This window comes from Octopus sinensis, linkage group LG8 (genome assembly GCF_006345805.1).
Source record: "Octopus sinensis linkage group LG8, ASM634580v1, whole genome shotgun sequence".
NCBI classification, from domain to species: domain Eukaryota; kingdom Metazoa; phylum Mollusca; class Cephalopoda; order Octopoda; family Octopodidae; genus Octopus; species Octopus sinensis.
The window spans coordinates 19,215,457-19,237,956 of NC_043004.1; the positions used below are offsets into that span (position 1 = coordinate 19,215,457).

The 22,500-nt window shown below is 33.3% G+C and overlaps 1 protein-coding gene across 1 annotated transcript in view; it reads left to right on the forward strand.

Moving 5' to 3' along the window:
• Positions 1 to 22,500, forward strand: part of LOC115215171 (calcitonin gene-related peptide type 1 receptor-like) — a 159,047-nt gene that overhangs the window by 100,932 nt on the left and 35,615 nt on the right. Inside the window, exon 9 of the mRNA XM_029784351.2 lies at positions 8,816 to 8,895. Coding sequence (XP_029640211.1) covers positions 8,816 to 8,895 — 80 coding nt within the window. The remainder of the gene's footprint in view (positions 1 to 8,815; positions 8,896 to 22,500) is intronic.

Below are 22,500 nucleotides of genomic sequence, written 5' to 3' on the forward strand. Positions count from 1 at the left end.
CGCAATGAAAGGAAAGTGATATTTCTTTATTAGTAAGGGCAGGTAATTTAGTGCAACGGTACCTTAAAATAATCCGAATTCCATAAATACGCACCTCACTCGTTTCTTGCAGATTTTTTCAAACAATAGATGCGCATTGTCAGTGTAGAAGACGCAGATTAATCTGTCAGTCAGAAAAGCTAACTGTCTATCTGAATATACAAAATAAAACGCCTATTGTAGGAATCATGAATCTACAACTCATAAAACCCTGTGCCTTATCCATTCAAACATTTTGCCCCTAAGCCGTGCTGTACTTTTCAATCATCCACAATTTGTATCATGAGACTAAGTCATAGTTTGTTTTTTAGTTGAATGGAATTTAATTAACAAAAATGTTCCAAACTCCAAATATACAAATAACTGAAAGGGCTATCGACAATTTACCTCAGTTTATATGCTAGGTAAATTTTTATCCAGAAATGTCGCGTTATCTGTACTACAATGGAGAAAGCTGCTTATTAATTAGGTATGTAACAATTACTAAAAGTACTAGCAGAAAACAATTATTAAAGGGTTGACCGTCTGGAAATATCTTATAAATTCATGTTCTAAGAAACTTCCTATAATTTCGATTTCTGAAGTTTATTGAATTTCTTAACTCCCATTCTTCACAAATTTAAATATTCATTGCATTCACTGCGAAGTATTCCATTTTCATTTGCAAAGTATCTCACTTTCTGTATTAATGTTTTCGTTTGAAGTTTAAATTCGCTATTTCGAAAACCGACATTAATGTATACGTAATTAAAAAATATTATTTATTGAATGAAATTTTTTGAAATGTCCGTATAATTTTTGTAAAAACATTTTAAAGTGATTTTATTGTTATGGCTGTTTGGAACACTATAAGCCATACAGTAATAACTGATCGGACCGATTGTAACCATTTTCCTTTTTAACTTAAAAGCCATGGAAGGAAATATTTGAGTAAAAACAAAATTGTAAATATTTTCAGAAGCAAAGGCGAACAATTCAAGGGAAGTTTCGCTGTTGTTTCTAGCACAATACAAACCACCCTCCCTTTTTACTTTCACATGCATTGATGTTTCTTCGATATTTTTCTCCCATTAAACATATTTTATGGAGTGATGATGCCGAAGTAACACACGCGTAGTCCATCTGTGAAAAAAAAAACAACAAAATAAATTGTAATCTAAATTTTTACCCCAACCTGAATAAAGTGAAGCCGTGTGTGTGTGTGTAAGAAAAACAGATTTTCTAACCAAAAAGTATTCTATTAAAATGAACTATCGTTTACATAACTCTTTGTTTAAATCAACAAGAATTGCAGTGTGGAAGATGATTGTAAGCCATTAAAGAACACAGAAAAAAACTTCAGCATGTAAATTTCATTTGTGTCAATATATATTTTTTTCTACTCTAGGCACTAGGCCCGAAATTTTGGGGGGAGGGGGCCAGTCGATTAGATCGATCCCAATACGCAACTGATATTTAATTTATCGACCCCGAAAGGATGAAAGGCAAAGTCGACCTCAGCGGGTGTCAATATATTTTCGTCGCTTTGAAAACGCGAGATGTTTACTGACAAAACTTCATGCTGCATCATTTTTGTAAAATTTTGTCAGTGAACAGGTCACGGTTTCAAAGCGACGAAAATATTTTGATACTAATGAAATTTAAATGTTGAAGTAAAACTAACCGTTTTTGTGTGTTCTTGAATTGCTTACAAACAGCTTTCACGCTGCAATTGTTTTTGTTCCAGCACACGATCTCAGATCATGTCACCTGCTATGCAAGCACATCACAGTAATTTTTTTATTCACTGTGGATAAATGCCAGCAATGACCTTCTCAGGCTCTCCAATATTTTAATTTCTAAACAGAAACAATCGTGGGCAGGAAGTGGGGTTGCAAAAAAGTCATAATTTCTCAAATTTTCCTTCTTTATAGCATATAAATATATCTATGGAGAAAAAATATTGAGAAATATCAATACGTGCGAGTGTGATTACGAAACGAGGAGGGTTGCCTTCGTATGAGTTAGAAACAACAGTCAAATCGCCCTTAAATCACTCAATTTTCCCTCTGAAAATATTAACAATTTAAAACAAAAATTACCAAAATGCTCTACCCATGGTTTTAAACTGAAAAAGAAGAATTTTCAAAATGTTTTTCTTTCAAAGATGCTTCCCTACCAACCCAATCATTACGAAGGGTGTGGTTTTAAAAAATGGGGAAGATCCCCGAAAAGAATTTTCTCACGAATTTCTTTTTAATCATAATCTATGACGTTTAAAAGGGATTTGCATACATTTCCATTAAAAGATACCAATTTTCCTGAAAGTTATGAGGGGAAAATGTCAGATCGTGTGAATTTTCCAAAACTTCTCTCACCACTCTATCGGAAAAATTCTCTCCCATAAATCCCTATATACACTGAAGCCACAAATTCTAAGCTGTATTTGTAGGAAATTTTGTTAAAAAGCATCCTTTTTTCTTGATGTTATGAGACAAGAAATTATATGATTTTTAAAATTTCATGTTTATTGCATTCATTGCTTGCATTGTTCTCTCTCCTTTCTCCTTCTCTCCACACACACTGCAAAACTTACAGAAGGGCTGCTAGAATGTAATCTCTATATCTCTTTGAGGGAAGGTAAAACTTGACAAATTGCTTCTCCCTCTGTTGTTGGACTACCGTGATGTTTGTTTAAGAGAGATTATGAGTGTGATAAAATAATGAAAGCAATTTTTATTAACGGAATGAACACTATTATGCAAAGAAATAATTTGACATGAAGTATAAAACTTATTAGAATTGGGAATCAAACTTGAAAATATTTTTCAAGAGGCTTGCAGAAAACCGCCTGGCGGGAGGTCTTTCTGCAAGTTATTATAATGATGGTTCATTATTTTATATGAAAAAATGTATATCGCTGCTTCATTTATTATAAACATAATTATATATATTTAGAAAGCAATTTTGCTTTCTAAGAGTTTAAAAATCTTCTGGTGTAAGGAATTAAATGCACTCTTTAAACTAATGGATATCACTTCACATTTATACTACTTAAAAGATGGCAAATGAGTTAACAGTTACCACATAACCTTAGCAATGACTATGATGAGATATTTTATAAATCATTTCAAGCTAGTGATCTTTAAAAATAATCTGCAAGATAATCAGTTAACATACTTAAGACACATCTTTCTGGATTTTATATTACTTTTTAAACTTTACAAGCCCTCGTAAACTTCACTGATCACTGATGTTTCAACATTCTCAGAATGATTTTACCGAGATGATACACTACTAATACAAATTTAATTGCGTTATTGTCAGGTATTTGTGTAAGTGTATGTGTGTTAATGTATATCAATGTGATGTGTTGTGTCTTGTTAAACCGTTATAATCGATGATGATAGCGGTAAAGACTAAACGCACTCACACACACAATATATACATGTATCTATCCATCTTATACATACATATATATACATACACACACACACACACACACACACACACACACACATATATATATATATATATATATATATATATATATATATATACATATATATATATATTATATATAGCAATGTGAAGCTGGAAAGATGAAATAATAAATTACCATTCAAATTTTTTAAATACTTAGGGTTATCTATATACGGTAGTGGGTTTCTTAGATGTAACACTTCACCTTAACACAGAAATGTTGGGACCTTTCAACATATCTAATGAAAAATTAAAATATGTTACCAAAACTCGTATCATCCACAGTTCATACTAAAAAGGTTATTAAAAAAGCATGACAGATAGAATTTCAAAACTATTTGCGAATGAATCAATATTCAATGCACACACTGGGTACATAACCTATAACCTAGCACTAGCTACGACCGGGTATAAAGTCAAAATTAAATATTCTCCTAATAATGAACTAATCAATGAATATAAAATTGGATATAGTTCTAAAAGAGAAAATTACATGAATAAGCACACCGAGAAACTGGATAATAATATAAGATGTAAGGTAAAAAAAAAAAATTCGAGGGAAAAACAACGCCAATCAGTGTGAAGATAAACATTATTTAGGAATGAGGAAAGAGAGAGGGAAATTAAGAATAAAATCATCAAATTTCATCCGAAAAGGAAATGACATAGCAGAAACCTGAAGAGTTACACAAAACCCATCGGATATAGTTGGTTCAATCCATAGTTGGTTTAATCCGGTATTTGGATTACAAGTAGTATTGAAGATTGTTTGTGAATGTTTGCATTAGATAGATATTTTCCCAGGTATAGTCTATATTATAAAATATTTAATCGCCAGAGGGTAACATCTTTTGCTACATTCCACAACCTAGAATGCTACATACATGGAGTTAATAATAATATGTAAAGCAAGTTAAGGCTAGACTATGAAAGCAGGTCTCAGAATGGTGCAGACCTAGTGGCGGGTATAGAAGATAACAACGAGAGGCATGTTAATAACTATTCTGAAAATTCTAATGCTAATAGAAACAGCATAGCTGAAAAAAATAACTTAGAAAACAGGACAGAAACAACAGGAGATAGAATTAAGAAAAAAATACTTAGGAATAATCGACAAAAAACATAGAAACTACATCAATATGCACAATGTGAAACAAAATAGTAGTAGGAATGAAATTGGAGGAGGCCAGATAACAAAAAGAAAAAGAAAAGAAAAGGAACTAAAAAGTGCCGTTTCAGAAACAAAAATAGATATCCACTTGGGAAATATTGTATGAGAAAAACATTGTACATTAATGTAAAGTGGAGAGAAATAGGCATACATATAAATACATAGGTTCAACGAGTGATAACTCTAAAATCCGCTCTAGAAACCACGTTCCACAATTTTCTAATAAGTGCAAGAATCAATGCGTCTCGCTCGAGGACCTTGTGTGGAAACTCAAAAGCAAGGGATAAGTTACGTAACAAAGTGGTCGATATTAGGAAACACAAAACCTTGTGCCTGGAAGGAACTCAAGAGATAATTTTATGTAAGAGCAAAACATTCTGAAGCTATTATTACGTGTAAACATATACTAAAGTGCTGTCTTATAGGATTCTAACAAATAATATAAAAACATTCTAGATAATATTAAAATGTTTTTATGGAAACGCTCAACAACATGAACGGTGCAGGTTGGAATTCTTATTTGTGTGCATGTTATTTGTGTGCATGTTAAAGGAATTGTAATCAGTTGTATAAATCGTGTGATATCCCATAATCCGATGACTTGTAATAACGAGTTCACATTGCCGTTTGTATGCTCAGCAAAGTTATAGCAAAAAATTATAAATTTATATATGTTGTATGAAAAAATTATAATAATTTCTATATGGCAGTTATAATCATCTAAAGAGATGACTTCAAATAACCAGTCGGCATTATCTAGGTTTACATGTGTATCCAAACACCAATTAAAATGCGCAGATGACTCATTTTTGATGAGATAGGATTGTATTTACATGGCTGTCAATCAAATTATAATGAGCTGTATCAGTATGTTGGTATTTTATAAGCGGTTAACAATTAGTTAACATTGTTCTTTACATGATCAACAAAGGTACTGCAACAATTTATAAAGTTTTAAATTTATTTAAGTTGTAAGGAAAAAAGTAATAATTAATACATGTCGATTATAATCACCTAAGGGAATGAATAAAAGTAATGATTTAACATTATTATTGTTTATAAGGGTGTCAAAAGAATTATGTATATTAGAATACACCGCAGATGTTAATACATAGGAGTAATTTGTATAAGTAGATTTCAATTAAATGAGCAGATCGAGCAGATGACTGTTAATAAGCGAATAAGTATTGTTGTTTGTATGATTATCAACATGATTGTAACAAAATTTACATGTCACTTATAGTCCTCCAATAATTGTGGCGGCAACACGAGCCCACTGATAATCAATATTGGTATTAACGTCTTCGCTAGAACGTTAGGAGAAAGCACTTATATCCAAAACCCTGAGTATTATTATAATAAAGTTCTCAGAAAAAAGGATTGAATGTATTTTCTTCAAGCAAAATGTGTAGTATAAGGAGTGTTGGCGATAGATTGGTGGAATGGATAGAAAATGTAGAAAACATAAATTGATATAATAGTGATAATAGCTATAAGGGGGCGTATTTATCAGTGATAGTCATATAGTATCAAAGATCAAATATAATTAATGTAAGTACATATATTGAAGGAAAAAATAATTTAATATTTGTTATATCGTAATGAATTGTCAAGAAAAAACTTCAGTATTTGCTAGAAAGTGCAAGAGTGTATATTTTTGGTAGCGAACAGTTTTTGGTAGCGGAAAACAAGCAGTATAGAACACAGCAGTTTGAAGGAGTAGACCGGACATTGATTAGTGTTGGAAGAATAGAAATTGATGCATATATTAATGAGTGTATTGAATTGTGATTTGTAAGTATATAAGATAAGTGCATTTAAAAAGCAAAAGAAAAGATAGTAAATTTAAAGATGCATGTAAAATATGTGAACGAAAGCTGACCTGTAGCTTAGAAACTAATAACCAACAGAGTTCATGTAGTTCACCGAAAACCAAACTGCCGGAAAGCATAATAAATATTGTAGATAGATAATTCGAAGAATCTCACTTAAGTCGTAAAAACATTATCACAGTTTTCTAACTTTTGCAATTTTTAAGATTTTGGTTTTCTTTTTATTTCATTTCTTTTGTTTCAACCTATCGACACACTTTATCCAATTCTTGGTATAATTCGTCTTCAGTTTTTGGCTTACGAATACCATAAAGTCACCTTGACTTTGTTATAGTTATTGTTGTCGGTGCTATTATTGTAGTAATACTTATGTGTTTACGGTTGTGTCCTACCAAATTTGATAATTTGATTGGTGGAAAGTAATGTACAATGTATACCCAAATAATTCAGAAAAATCTAGCAGGATTTAATTGTATTGCACTCGATGACGCGCCCACACACGGCTGTTGTTGAAAAATATTCAATTATATAATAATTATAACGGATAATCTTGTATAATGGTATATGGATATAAACTCTGCAACTTTAAGCTGGTGTGCAGTGCAGAAACAAATGTGATCTACTATTAAATCCTGTGATATAGCTCGCGATTCATTCCAAAGTTTAATTTCTCCTCCATATATAAGGGATAAAGTTGTCATCACAAAGTAAAAACTAACTGATTTTCATTTGTAAAAGCGGGTTACGTGATCGTATGTGTTGCAGGTCAAATATGAGTCGGCTATTAATGTGTACAATGGAACTACCTAATCCTAGTCTCTTGTCATCAAGGTCTATTACTGAGTGAAATACTTATATCCGATGGCTATGAACCCACAAGCTCAAGGACTATCTTCAAATAGCTTCACTACTATGTTGCTGAAAACATGAAAGACTTTACTACATTCAGTGAATTAGACTGGATGCGTGTATAAAAGCTTCAAGACATTTACTAATTGTGTATTTCAAAGTCAACAAGGCTTGCCTCCTTTGAATGTAGAGAGAATTCTTCTCGATAGAGCCGAAATCTGAACCTTGCTAAAAGAACTTTATAATCGATTTGATGGAGCATAGACTAGGTTTCTCGTGAGAGTTCAAAACATCGTGTGTCATAACAAAGAGATTCATGGACACATTCCACCGATCTCAGCTAATGTTCCTCTAACATAACATTTAGGAAATGTGTGTGTCATAACTCAACTACATTGGTGTCATTTGTAGAGACACAGTAAGAAAATGAGGAGGCAGTAAGAAACGGCGGTCGCTTTAAGAAGAAAAATGAGTTTGCGTCGATAAATCTGGAAATGTCAGGCAACTGGAACATATTCGAGTAAATTTTCTCCAATGGTGGCAATTCTCATCTCTGCATAAGATATATAGCAGGTTGCTTTAATATTTGAAGCATTTTTGTTCGGCGAAATCTGCCTTTACGTGATCATTAGCTCTATCGATAATGCTCTGCGTTACTTGGATAGATTTCAGAGTTTACATTGCTAGGTTTCCAGACGAAGCGAAACATGGTTGTGGCGGTTTCCCTTCAATTTGACGTAAATAATAGAGTATGCTAGTAAAAATATCCCTTAAAATTATACTTGTTCCATCCTGTTAAGATCTATCGATAAACCTAGAATAAAATGTTCAAACTAGAGAAATTCGAAAACCTTAAAAGATTCCAGATCCGATCTCGCAAACTTGTTAAAAATGACATGAGCTCAAATAGCAGTAGTTCCTTCCAAATCACCATGAATGAAGCCATTTAAGCAATCTTCTAGTCCTCAATACTTGCAGACAAAACAAAGAATAAATAAAATTATCGATGCGTTTTCTATACTTACAAGCAATTTCCCTAAAACATATATTACTGTAAATGCGGAAAGAAAGTACCTAGTGTACCACTAAAAATTGTCACACATACAAGTGACGTTACCTTAAGGATCACGTAACCATCTTCTACTCAATCCTCGAATATCGAGTAATCAAATCGCAAACTGGGGTTCGGTTTATCAAGTACTTGGTTGCCATATCTTTATACAGAATATATTGTTTGACCGATCATACGCATACATTACGTGTATGGAACTCTGAAGAAAGTAGAAGTAAATCAGCAAGTATTTTCTAATTAATATAACTTCCTCACCATCTATCGAGTTATCTTTCGTCCATTTGTAGACATAATCTTATATATGTTGTGAGTGTCTCTTTGTTAATATATGTAAGAATGTTTAATTATACTACGTTAACAAAAGTTTTCTGCTTAAAATCTTTTTTCCAGCTGAATGTAGTTTTCCTCTGTCATATCTTGCGGCAACTTTTTAAACTAGAATCTCACCCAAACGATCCAAGCAGCTTAAGGTAAGTAAATTCTAAAAACATTATTTTGAGAATATTGGAATGTACATCCTAATGCAAGAAAGAAATGGATTATTGGTTAACTGAAAATTTGGTTCATTTCGAGTGGCAAACGTCTTTACTGTTTGGTGCATAATACATTAAACAGCGGCTTTCGGGTAGTAAATTATAATTGCATACATATTTACATTGTATTACATATGTATTCTCGTTATCAATATTCTGTAGAATTATACAACTTCAGCATGAGATTATGTAACGCACATAACATACTTTCTTAAGGAAATTATAACAAAATAATGGAAATGTATTTCAATCATGAATCTAAACTTTTCCGAGCACCTGGCACTCTCTAGTCATAGCTACAAAACCTTTCATTTGATGACGTCAGGAAATGTCCTGTCCTCTTTATCAAAATAAACGATAATGTTTCATTGAATGTTCTATCTTCTGAAGATTGGAACAGCTATGTTAAAGGAAATCTAAAAGAAAGATTCAGACATGCAGCGGTTAAGAAATTTAACAACCTTTCACTGTAAAGTGTTGGAACAGCATGTGTAAATTTTTGTTATGAAATTAAAATAGGCAGCACTGTTCTTTCTCAGTTTCTTCCTAACAATACTGGAATTATATTCTAAATGGAACCTCTTGATCAACTGCAGATAAAAATAATCTTTTCCATCTTTATTTCTATACATTTGATGACTAATTCATGTATATTAAAAATAGAACAAATAGTTTAATTCGTTTAATTAAAATTTTATCTTGAAATTACATCCAAATAAATAATGGCGATAGAAGCAAGCATAGCGCTGTAGTTCCTTTTTAATACCTGTGAGATTGTTGGTAAGAAATGGTACTTATGTTGAAGACCAGGTACAAGTGCTTACAACAAGATGAGATACTAGTCAAAGTGATTTAACTTTTACACATTATCATTATATTTCATATATCTTACAAGCTAATATACAACAACAATAATGATAATAACAATAATACTAATAATAATTTCTCTTACTGTAATCGTTGATGTTGTCACGGCGGACAAAATGCTTAACAGCGTTTATTCCGGCTTAACATTCTGAATTCAAATTTCGCAGAGGTCGACTTCGCTTTCATCCCTTCAGGGTCGATAAAATAAGTATCAGTTAAACACTTGCGTCAATTTAATCGATTTTTTTGTGCCAAAATTTGAAACTCTTCTTAAGGCGGCTTACTGGAAGACTCATTAGCTCGCTGGGCAGAATGCTAAGCGGCATTTCGTTTGTCTTTACGTAATGAATTCAAATGCCGCTGAAGCCGAATTTACTTCTCATCCTTTTGTGGTCGATAAAATACGTACTCCTTTCTCGAAATCACTGGATTGAGTCAAAATTTGAAATTATTATTAATATTTAATGTGACGAGCTGCCAAAATTGGTAGCGTGTTAGACAGAAAGACTAGCGGCATTTTTACCGGCTTTTCACGTTCTGGGTTGAAATCCTGATGAAGTCAACTACGTCTTTCATCCTTTCGGGATTGATAAAATTAAATAATTAAGTACTGGTATCACTCGTGTCGACTTATTTCCCTTCGAAATTGTTGGCCTTACGTCTAATTAAAAATAATTATTGGTGGTATTTTAATTGATGTGTTTCAATTATGATTCGAACTTTCTTATTGACACTCTATAGTTATAAATAATTAACCACAAAAGTAGTCACCAAAATCATTTCGTGCTATATAAAATTATATACGATGACTTACATACATATCTATTCTTAATACGTTCCGGTATATTCGAATTGTAAATGTCGATCACTGTTGCTATGACAACGACTTATGAAACATACATACATACAGTTTAAAATATGCCTGAAGGAGGTAGAATGTATAATATGTAATATTTTATGATAATATTGAATAAAGCTCTAGCAAAACATCTGTCGCTAAATTGGACGCCATTTGTGAGTTAATATTATATATATATATATATATATATATATATATATATATATATATATACAGAGAGAGAGAGAGAGAGAGAGAGAGAGACAGACAGACAGACAGAGAGATAGAGATAGATAGTTAGATATATAGATGGATGGATAGATAGATAGATAAATAGATAGATAGAGAGAGAGAGAGAGAGAGAGAGAGAAAGAGTGAGAAAGTGATATATATATATCACTTTCTCACTCTTATATATATATATATATATATATATATATATATATATATATATAGAGAGAGAGAGAGAGAGAGAGAGAGAGATATGAAGAATGTGTGCTTATCATATATTCCTCTTTACCATTGGCATTCAGAAATAGTTTCTGCAGTTGAAAATACGTAAGTGCTTTTGTCGTACTTTTAAAGAGTTTAATAAAATTTCAACCTCTGCTGCATTAAAATCGTCAGAAGCAGCGTATCTACCATCACATGGAAAGTTTCCAGGAACTGTTTAAATGTTATGAGATCTTATATATTTCTTGTGTGTTTTGGCATGATGATAAAGAGAGCAGAGCCAGTTGAGGTAAAATACTTTTGTCTTATGTGTTGTGATATGACGCTACCATGAATTTTGTACAGGACAGGAGACATGGGGAGAGAGCCTTTGCTAAATTTAATGTTCATACAAGCATTATTTGCGAAATGCTGTTGGAATATTATCCACACCATACAAATTATACACCGTCGTTGGTGGGAATAAAGTTTGACGATTCCAACTCTCAAGGCCTCTCATGTCTATTATCTTGTAGTTGATCTCTAGGCTGCTTCAATTTTTATGATATTTTGCTTCGCGTAGGGGAAACCAAAGCAACGAGCAGTATTCACGGTCTGGACGAGTGAGGGTGGAGAAGAGAAGGATACTGGCAAGAGTTTCTCCTGATCGAAAGGTCCTGAAGATCCAGGAGCACAACGTGAGAGCCACGTCGATTTTGTTCTTTGTGTGGACATTCCAGCTTAAATTGTTGTCGGCAGTTACCCCAAGATGTCTAACGGTGTTTGATACCACGCGGTCTTCGCATGAGAGAAGAGCATATGATAGCTTAAGTGCAGCTCCTTTACGGTAGTAAATACTGAAATATATTTTCGTCTAGCTGCATATTGTATTTTCCTTGTCATCGGATAACAACGAGCAGATTCGATTGAAGATCAGTCCAGTCTCCCGCCCTGGCGACGATCTGGTGATTATTTCAAAAGATTTCGTATTTATTGTTGACCATGTTTGTGGCAAGTTTGCTAGATATATATATAGTTAAAACCAAACATTGAGTAAAAGCAAAAGTAAAAAAAACAACAACAACCAATTTTAACGTTTGTCTTTCGGTTACAATTCCGTTCTACCTCAAGAGAGTTTACTCCTTTGTATTTGAGTTTATCAGTTTGTGAAATTTAACACAAGGGTTGCTTCACTGTTTGTAAACGTAAGGAAAATACTAGCATCAGTGGAGTCTATTAGAGAACAGATTTATATTCCGACTATTTTTCCAAATATAACAGAAGTGCTATCCTCACAGGAATAGTTGTCATAAAATTTGTTGCGTAAATACTTCATTTTATTTCTCAGTATAACACTTTTTACTCTATTTCATTTGCCACCTGTTGTCAAACGCATCAAAAAAAGACACAGGATTTTCAAAACGGTGTTATTTTCTACAGCTCTGCAAAAATGAAAATGAAAGAAAAAGCTCGCATTGCAATTTCTTTTTAAAGACATCTAAGATAAAAATCAATTTGACTGTCTAACAAAACCGACAGAGAGACAGACACACAGTCAGATACACACACACACACACACACACACACACACATACATATACACACGCACGTACACACGATCATTTTTATATGTATTTTATACGTGTGTGCGCGCGCGTCTGCGTGTGCATCTTCTCCCGAGTTTATGTACACGCATATATATTTATAGATAGAGAAAAATTGGAAACAACAACTATCTCTCTGGTCTATGTATTGTCTTTCTTTCTCTTCCTTTCCCTTTCCCCACCAAATCTCTTTACACGCACACACTCATATGTATGTATGTATGTATGTATGTATGTATGTATGTATGTATGTAGTATGTATGTATGTATGTATATGTATATATATATATATTATATATATATATATATATATATATATATATATATATATATAGGCGTAGGAGTGGCTGTGTGGTAAGTAGCTTGCTTACAAACCACATGGTTCCAGGTCCAGTCCCTCTGCGTGGCACCTTGGGCAAGGGTCTTCTACCAATGCCTCAGGCCGACCAAATCATTGAGAGTGGATTTGTTAGACGTAAACTGGAAGAAGCTCGTCGTATATATGTATGTATATATATGTATATTTGTATGTGTTTGTATATGTTTCTGTGTCTGTGTTTGTCCTCCACCAACATCGCTTGACAACCGATGCTGGTGTGTTTATGTCTCCGTAACTTAGCGGTTCGGCAAAAGAGACCGATAGAATAAGTACTAGGCTTACAAAGAATAGGTTCTGGGGTCGATTTGCTCGACTAAAGGCGGTGCTTCAGCATGGCCACAGTCAGATGACTGAAACAAGTGAAAGAGTATATAAATATATACTTTATTTAAAAGCAGCAGAAATATCAGAAAAGCTGTTATTCAGAGTTTCACGTTCCCGTTCGACGGACAGTTTTGTTAGAATGGAACAGAAATGACGATATTAAAAAAAAAGATTAGTTTAAATGATACACCTTTGAAAATGGTTTTATTTCATTGGTCCTTTCAACTAACGGCATGCAATAAACAAAATAAATTCAGTATAAATTCATTCTATTGTAAAACCGAAGAAAACCTTAAATCGAAGAGTAGATTCCCAATACATATGGTAAATAATCATATACGAAATATAAGTCAATATATTAAAATTAAAATTTAAAATTTTCAATCTGTATTACATAAATATTTTTTCAGCAGTATATACGCATACTAGACATCTATAATATACATATATACAACAAAATACACAAACGTATGTACATAGTTATATACATATTTACAAATACAGGAGTGGCTGTGTGGTAAGTAGCTTGTTTACCAACCACATGGTTCCGGGTTCAGTCCCACTGTGTGGCAAATGTCTTCTACTATAGCCTCGGGCCGACCAAAGCCTTGTGAGTGGATTTGGTAGACGGAAACTGAAAGAAGCCTGTCGTATATATGCATATATATATATACATGCGTGTGTGTATTTGTGTGTTTGTGTTTGTCCCCCTAGCATTGATTGACAACCGATGCTGGTGTGTTTATGTCCCCGTTACTTAGCGGTTCGGCAAAAGAGACCGATAGAATAAGTACTGGGCTTACAAAAGAATAAGTTCCGGGGTCGAGTTGCTCGATTAAAGGCGGTGCTCCAGCATGGCCGCAGTCAAATGACTGAAACAAGTAAAAGAGTAAAGAGTAAAAGAGATACATATTTACACATACATACAGAGAAAGATGACGAAATATGTGTAACGAACGTACACATAAAATATAATTACATGGACTCAGCATTTCTTTTCTTTTCTTACTTAAAGTATCTTTCCTCTTCCTACTGGATACGTTGCTAGCGCCCTTAACAAATTTCTTTTCTTTTTTTTCTCCTTTTCTTCTTTCTTCTTTTTCCCCCATTTCGCTTTCGCTCGCTAGGTTTTACGTCTCTGTTTCTTTTTCTTTTCCTTTTTCTCTCCCTCCTTCCTACCCTTAAGGTACACTTCCTATTTCTCTCGTCTGTAATAACCCTCCTGTATGTGTATACACTAAGAGGTTTTGTACGCTTGCATGTATGTATACATATATCTATATGTGTGTATTTGTGTATATATTTATGTCTTACATATGTATGTCTAATTATGTATATAACTATGTACATGCATCTGTGTATTTTGGTGTATATATGTATATTATAGATGATCTAGTATGCGTATATACTGCGCGGCTTCGAACCCCAAGATTTCAATTTCGATTCCAGGCAGTGACCTGAATAATAATAATAATAATAATAATAATAATAATAATAATAATAATAATAATAATACGAAGAAGAAGAAGAAGAAGAAGAAGAAGAAGAAGAAGAAGAAGAAGAAGAAGAAGAAGAAGAAGAAGAAGAAGAACAACAACAACAACAACAACAACAACAACAATAACAACAACAACAACAACGAAAAATACCTTAGGAATGAGAACCCGGGTTCGAAATATCCTGGAAGGGTATATCAGCTGGGGGGGGGGGCGGGTATATCAGACGAAACGTTTTACATAATTCTTCATCTCTTATATATAGTACTGTTTCAACCACAGTACTAGTTTCTTTGAAGTCTGGTGCTTATTCCATCGGGTTCTTTTGCCGAACTGCTAAGTTACAGGGACGTAAACACACCGACAGCGATTGTCGAGTGATGGGGAGGGCGGAACAAACACAGACCTAAAGACATACACATAAATATGATGCAGAATGTAGATAATATGGCAACTGATGGCGTGTCTCAATGAAAAGAGGAGAGGAAATAAAAAAAAGGAAACTTAATATCAGAAAAGATAATTTACAACTTATGAGGAAATTCTGATCTTTGTTAGCACGTAATAGCCGCGCGTTTCATTTCTTATAAAGAATTTGAAAATCACTCTTACGTTTGTACTTTGTACGCAACAATTCAAGCAGCTCATTCTCCCATGATTTTCAGATACTCAATTGCTTGCTTCGCCTCCTTCTCTTTCTCTCTGTCTCTATGCCTCCCTGTCTCTGTCTTTGTTGCTGTCTCTCCCAACCTCTCTCTCTCTCTCTCTCTCTCTCTCTCGCTGCACTCATACAAACACACTGAATATATATTTATACTAAGCACTATATAGTAGACTATGTTTTTCTTTTTGCTGTAAAGACATTTTCCGTAAAGACTTCCAACAATAAGTGATAAGCATCTATACTCCTTATAGCGCATAAAAGAAGTTATCACATACATGCGCATCACAAAATGGTTAACGAGGTCAATAAAATTGCAGCAACCTCATCAAATCAGGCTAGTCAACATAGTGCCTCGGGGCTGCGGGTATGTCATCTACAATACGGCATTAACGGGCTCGCGCGCACAAATACACACATACACACAGACTTTAAATCTTAGTGAGCATAAAAAATCTGGTTGTGTGACTCCCTGTCCGAGTTTACGATAGGAATTGAGCAACTTAATGAATTTTAAGCATCACCTACCACGGCCAATTGTTAGGACATTGGTTATAGCCGACACATTCAGTTTTATATTACAGTGGAGGCCCAGTGGTTAGAGCAGCGGACTCGTGGTCATAGGATCGCGGTTTCGATTCCCAGACCGGGCGTTGTGAGTGTTTATTGAGCGAAAACACCTAAAACTCCACGAGGCTCCGGCAGGGGATGGTGGTGATCCCTGCTGTACTCTTTCACCACAAATTTCTCTCACTCTTACTTCCTGTTTCTGTTGTACCTGTATTTCAAAGAGCCGGCCTTGTCACTCTTTGTGTCACGCTGAATATCCCCGAGAACTACGTTAAGGGTACACGTGTCTGTGGAGAGCTCAGCCACTTACACGTTAATTTCACGAGCAGGCTGTTCCGTTGATTCGGATCAACCGGAACCCTCGTCGTCGTAACCGACGGAGTGCTTCCCCTATAATATTACATCATGCAGATTGCATTTCCTAGTCGCGTTTCCTTACTATCTAAAATTCAATTTCCAGTGATATCGACTTTATTTCTAAATATCTGGCACCGATGAAATAAATACCTGCTTAGAATGAATTACACATGAACCATTCACCAAAATTTGCTTCTGGATTAAACGAATTGATTTTAAAGTTATGTGAATGATTGATTTTATTTTCAATATATCTTTAAGCGAGAATAATTGAGTCTCACAGACTTAGCTGAACAAAAATAAGAAAAAGTAACCTTTAAGTCACATGGTTTCAAAAGTTTCGAACGCCAAGAATTCTTTAGTAAATCTTATGCAGTATACCTTAACTACCTTTACCAGATATATTGATATATATTTGATTCTTTTTATACCATTTCACAAAATATTGAAAAATTATTATAAAAGAAAATGAAAATTTGCCTATTATTTATTCTTATCAAAAACTGAATCTTAGATATTTTCCCAACGTATAAAATATACTGTTTACATTGCAAGATTTTCATATTAAACAAAGTGAAAACAAAAACCAAAACCAAAAAAGAAAAATGATCATGCAAAATTAAATCAAACTGAAAGGATAATCAATAAGATAAATAAACAAATGTACGTACTATATTAACTAAAACTAAATATAAATCAAATATAATAACTTCTGACTTCTGAATATAAATCTAATCTGTGTTTATACGATAGCGCTCTTATTTAAGAGTAGTTGTGTTAGAGGCGGCAAGCCAGCGGAATCGTTACCACGCTAGGCAAAATGCTTCCCAACATTTCGTCCGTCTTTACGTTCTGAGTTCAAACGCTGCTGAGGTCAACTTCAACTTTCTCTCATCTTTTCGGGGTCGGAGAAAAATAAGTCCTAGTTAATCATTGGGATCGATGTAATCAACTTATTTCCTTCCGCGAAATTGCTGGTCTTCTGCCAAAATTTGAAATCAATATTAGTAGCGTTCTGTTTATATATATATATATATATATATATAATATATATATATATATATAAATATATTGACACTTCCCAATTTACACACAACGCCTTATCTCCTTGATAAGTGATAGATGTAGACTTACGAACGGAACTGTTAACAGTTCGTATCATGTCGGCAGGCTTTACTCTGTCACGTAAATGTACGCAGTGATTCATTACCTGTAGTTGTAAATAGAGCTACTTATACAGTTTATTACTGCAAACAGTAAGTGAATTGTACTTTGTTAAATTGCAGGTTTGAGTTCAGAGTCTATTTTGAAGTCACGTTTGTCAAAGGATTACTTTCAGTTAGTCCATAATAAGAGGATACTGTTTTCAAGTTGTATCCTTACACTGTCATTGGTGTTTAGAAATCACTTCAGTTAGCTACATAAATATCTATAAAGAATTTTTGTTCGAAAGTATCAACCGCAGTACAGACTCTTATAAATACTTTTAAACAAACTGCTTTAGGGTGACTAAAAGGACATAAGAGAAAACAGGATTCTGAGAAGGTAACTGCAGTGAAGTATTATCAAGTTAGGCAATCGTATATTTAATGACATACACAACTTAGCAAGATATAGGAAATAACAAGATCAAAATACGAGACGAACCAAGCTAGAAAGAAATGCTCGATGTTCGTTCTTCAGCTAGTAAGTTAATGTGTAACACTAATGAGCTCTGGTTGCTTCTGATGCATTATATATAAGAACATCACTGACACGTTGAATATGTAAGCCCCATGGATTGCTTTAATTATTCTCTGGGATACATATATGCAGTATTATAAATTACCAATTACTACAGAAATTCCATTGATGTTAGGTTATCTAGAATGAGCAAAGCAAATGATAATTTTGAAAAGATTTCATCTTTGTTAATAATGTAAATATGTAATGACAGAGATATATAATTTCATTAGAATATATAAATAGAGTAGGCGTATGAAACATCAGTAATATTGTAGGTCACAAGATTTTAATGGATATTTTCAAAGAACGTTTTTTCATCAGAATCTACTAATGACTCTTAATAACCTCTACATTGTAACGTAAAATATGAAAGTTCACATTTTACTACTTCTAGACTGCTTAGGCTAAATATGTATTGTTCAGTCATAACACATCATTTCTATTATCTTTCAACATGATGTGCTCGTCGCTTGCAACAATGTTACTGATGTTCGCTGGTGTGCAGTTCTTGCACGCTTCTATTTAAAATAATTAATTGTACAAAGCTGAGATTCATTACTTATGCAGCATTGGTTAACGTATAAGAGTAAACTGAGAATAGGCACTAATAGTTATGATTAATATATGCATGTGTATTGTGTAAATATATGAGAAGAAGAGAGAGCAAATTGGTGATACACAAAATTGTGAAACCAATGCGCTTAGCAGAGCATTCCATCTGTATTTAATAACTGTAAAACTACACAGTTTACTCAAAGAACTAAAGTTTCATACATGCACTTATCAATTTATGAAACTTTGGAAAGTGGCATGCACAAAAACTATGATTATATATGCGTGTGAGTATATAGATAGATAGATAAAAAGAGAGAGAGAGAGAGAGAGATCGACACATGCATGCATACATAGGACAGGATAGGATAGGATAAAGCAAGAATTTTTCACATAAAACGTTATGTAATACAACCAGTAAGATTAGGCTTGAGTTTGAATGCATTACATAAATGTGTAATCTTGGGTCTCATAGAAGAAAACATTCTTCAATCAAGATTGCTAGCTTACACTTCTGTTCATTCAGCAAACTATTTGCAGTATGAATTAAACATACAAATCCTGTATTGATTCTTTTTTTTTCTTTCTCGTCATTCTAAAACACTCATAAATTTGCAGAAATTAGAAAATTACTACAAGTAGTGCAAAATTTGAAATTATCTGATGTCATTATTCAAAGCATGTCATTCTGGTGACATACAACTAAGCTCTCAGCAAACTACATTCGTGATTTTTATACGAAATAGCAATGAATTGGAAATGGGTATTAATCCCACCATGTGGATTCCAATGCTTTCGTGGATAAGATTTTGCTCTCACTTTTGATCAATCATAATTGCTGTGCTTGGTTATTTGTACAATTGCATGAGGCTCACTAATTCTCATCTCCTTATACACGAATAAGAAATAAGAATGAATATGGAAAACGTCGGCGTTGTAGAGCCAAATTAAGTGAAAAGAGACGACAAGAAATGTTGTCTTTATAATTGAGATCAAAATAGTCTGAGAAAAGAGCTTTCAGATGCTATGAAAAGTGTTTTTATTTTTTAAGAATGATGCTCTCTAATTTTTTTATTATTGATATTTTTGTTGTTACCAAGTAATTAATCTTTCATTGTGAAAGTGGTGATAGCCATGCATTTCCGATGTACAGAATTTGCTTTAGCAGGTCAAATGAACGTGAATCTAGGTTGTGATCTGACGTTAGATACAAGCATAACGCTTGTTCCCGTATTCATTAATAATATTTTGATGTAACATATATATATGAATATCTATCTATTTATCACTCTCTCTTTCACTCTCTGTCTCACTCTCCCTATATATATATATATATATATAATATATATATATATATACACACACGTACATACATAGATACATACATACATACATACATACATACATACATACATACATACATACATACGTAAGGATCTTACCCAGATTGACCATTTAAAATTATCAGGCTGAAGCCAAAAGTGTGGGGGTGAGAGAAGAGGGATAGGGATAAATTAGAAAAACAAATTACAGATAACTGCATGTGTGTGTGTGTGTATATATAGATAGAGATGGGGGAGATAATGAGGTGATATTGATATATATATATATATATATATATATATATATATATATATATATATATATATATGCGCATTTGTATATGTGCGCGTGTCTGTGTATACCCACAAAGACATACATTAACGTACACCTATATACATGCGTCAAAACATCTATAACTATACAAACATTTAAACATAAACGCATACCTATACGCACACTACAAGCAGAGATAACAACAAATATACATACAGTTAACGACAAATATATATACAGTTAAAAACATAGACACTACCTGTTTAATGGCTAGGTCTTCGGTGACTAGACTGGCCACCTCATAAACTTTCTTGACGAGGAGAGCAGTTGTTGGATACCCTGCACGACAAAATATAGAACACATTAAAGGGCGGAAGAACTAATGAGTAGCCAATGGCCATCGAAAAATGTGTGCATATTTCTCTATAGTGTATATACATTTTTATTTTTATTATATTTTAAGATTTTATGTTTTATATACATACATGTGTATATAGGTGTGCTTTTCTATATTTATCTTATATATTATTGATATTCCTTTTAATATATTTTAAAAATTATATGAGTATAGCAGCTTGGAACACACAGAAAAAGCATCCGGAGCGCAAAACCATTGCTGGTCGTTTGGAGATAAGGTTACCAGATTCTGATCAGCTGAATGAAATAATTAGCGAGTACACCTTCTTGTGGAACGGTAAATCTGAGAAGAAAAATGGAATCTGGTGTGAGTTTGGCTATTAATAATGAAATTGTATATAAAATAGAATCCTTGCGAAATGGAATTAAGGACGGTCCTATGTTATTACAAATCCCAATTGACCTACAAAAATATGCTACACTCATAAGTTCATACACACCAACTTCTAGTTCTGGGATGCATCTAAAGATTAACTTAATTCCGATTTACGAATATTACTGAAATGATTTCTCAATCAAAATACATTTTTTTCTTTTAAATGATTTTAATGCACATGTTGGATCAGATACCACTCTTGGCCAAATATTCTTGGTAAGCATGTTCCAGATAAAATGAACTCAAATGGATCCCTACTATCTTTGAGCAGTGAGTTTGGACTTTCTGTCACCAATACAGTTTTTCAACAGTCCAATGAAAACAGAATAACTTGATATCACTCTAGATCACCTCATCTTCACTTCATTGACTAAGTAATTGTCCGAACCCGCGATAGAAACGATGTTAACACGGTTTGTTTTCTCCATAGGGTAGAATGCTGTTCTCACCATGTTATCGTTTGCAGTAAAATAAAAATGAGAACAAAGCTGGTCATAAAATAATTTCGTAAAAAACTTATAAGGAGACGTGATATTTCAAAACTCAAACTAGATAACAGGTATATTCTCGCTCAAACACTTGATGCAAAATTACATAATGTTAAAATCACGGAAAATTTAGAAGAATCATAGAGTCAACATAGAGATACTATTTATCCAGAGTCCTTGGTTTATATATGAACTGCTTCAAGAAATATACAGTCTTCACAAAAAATAGATTACAAATAAGATTACTGCTAGAACGAAAAAGCTTTACAAGTCTACTAAAAGCTCTGTTCAAAATAAACTCCGAAAAATAACTCTTCCTCAAGAATTTAAAGATGTAACGTTTGTTCGTCTATATGAGTATAAATGTAATGGATGTGAATGTGACAATCATCATGGCTTATCGCTGCTTTCTATTGCAGGAAAAAGTAATCTTAAACGGAATTAAACGGAATAATCTAAAGTATTAACACTGGCTTAGTCACCTCTGTCTATCTAGAGAGTCAGCGTGGATTTAGGTCAGGTCGAGTTACAGTGGCTATTCAGCTTGCGACAAGATAAAGAGAAGGCTCTGGAGTATAATGCTTTGTATGTCGGCAGGCTTTTTGGAAAGCACTACCAATACTCATGATTCCCGATCAAACGCTAAATGTGTTCTTACATAAATACATGAAAGTATCCGTTCTCTCAAATTGCTGTCAATCTCAGCCTTTAGATGATAAAAATAGTACAAAAAAAAGACTGTATTCTGGTACCAGTATTATTTGCACTATTTCTTTTATAGTTATGCTGAATTTTGCGGTACTTTTTGGTGATCTCACCCAACTACAAAAGTCTTGTCTAACCCTCAATAAAACAAACAA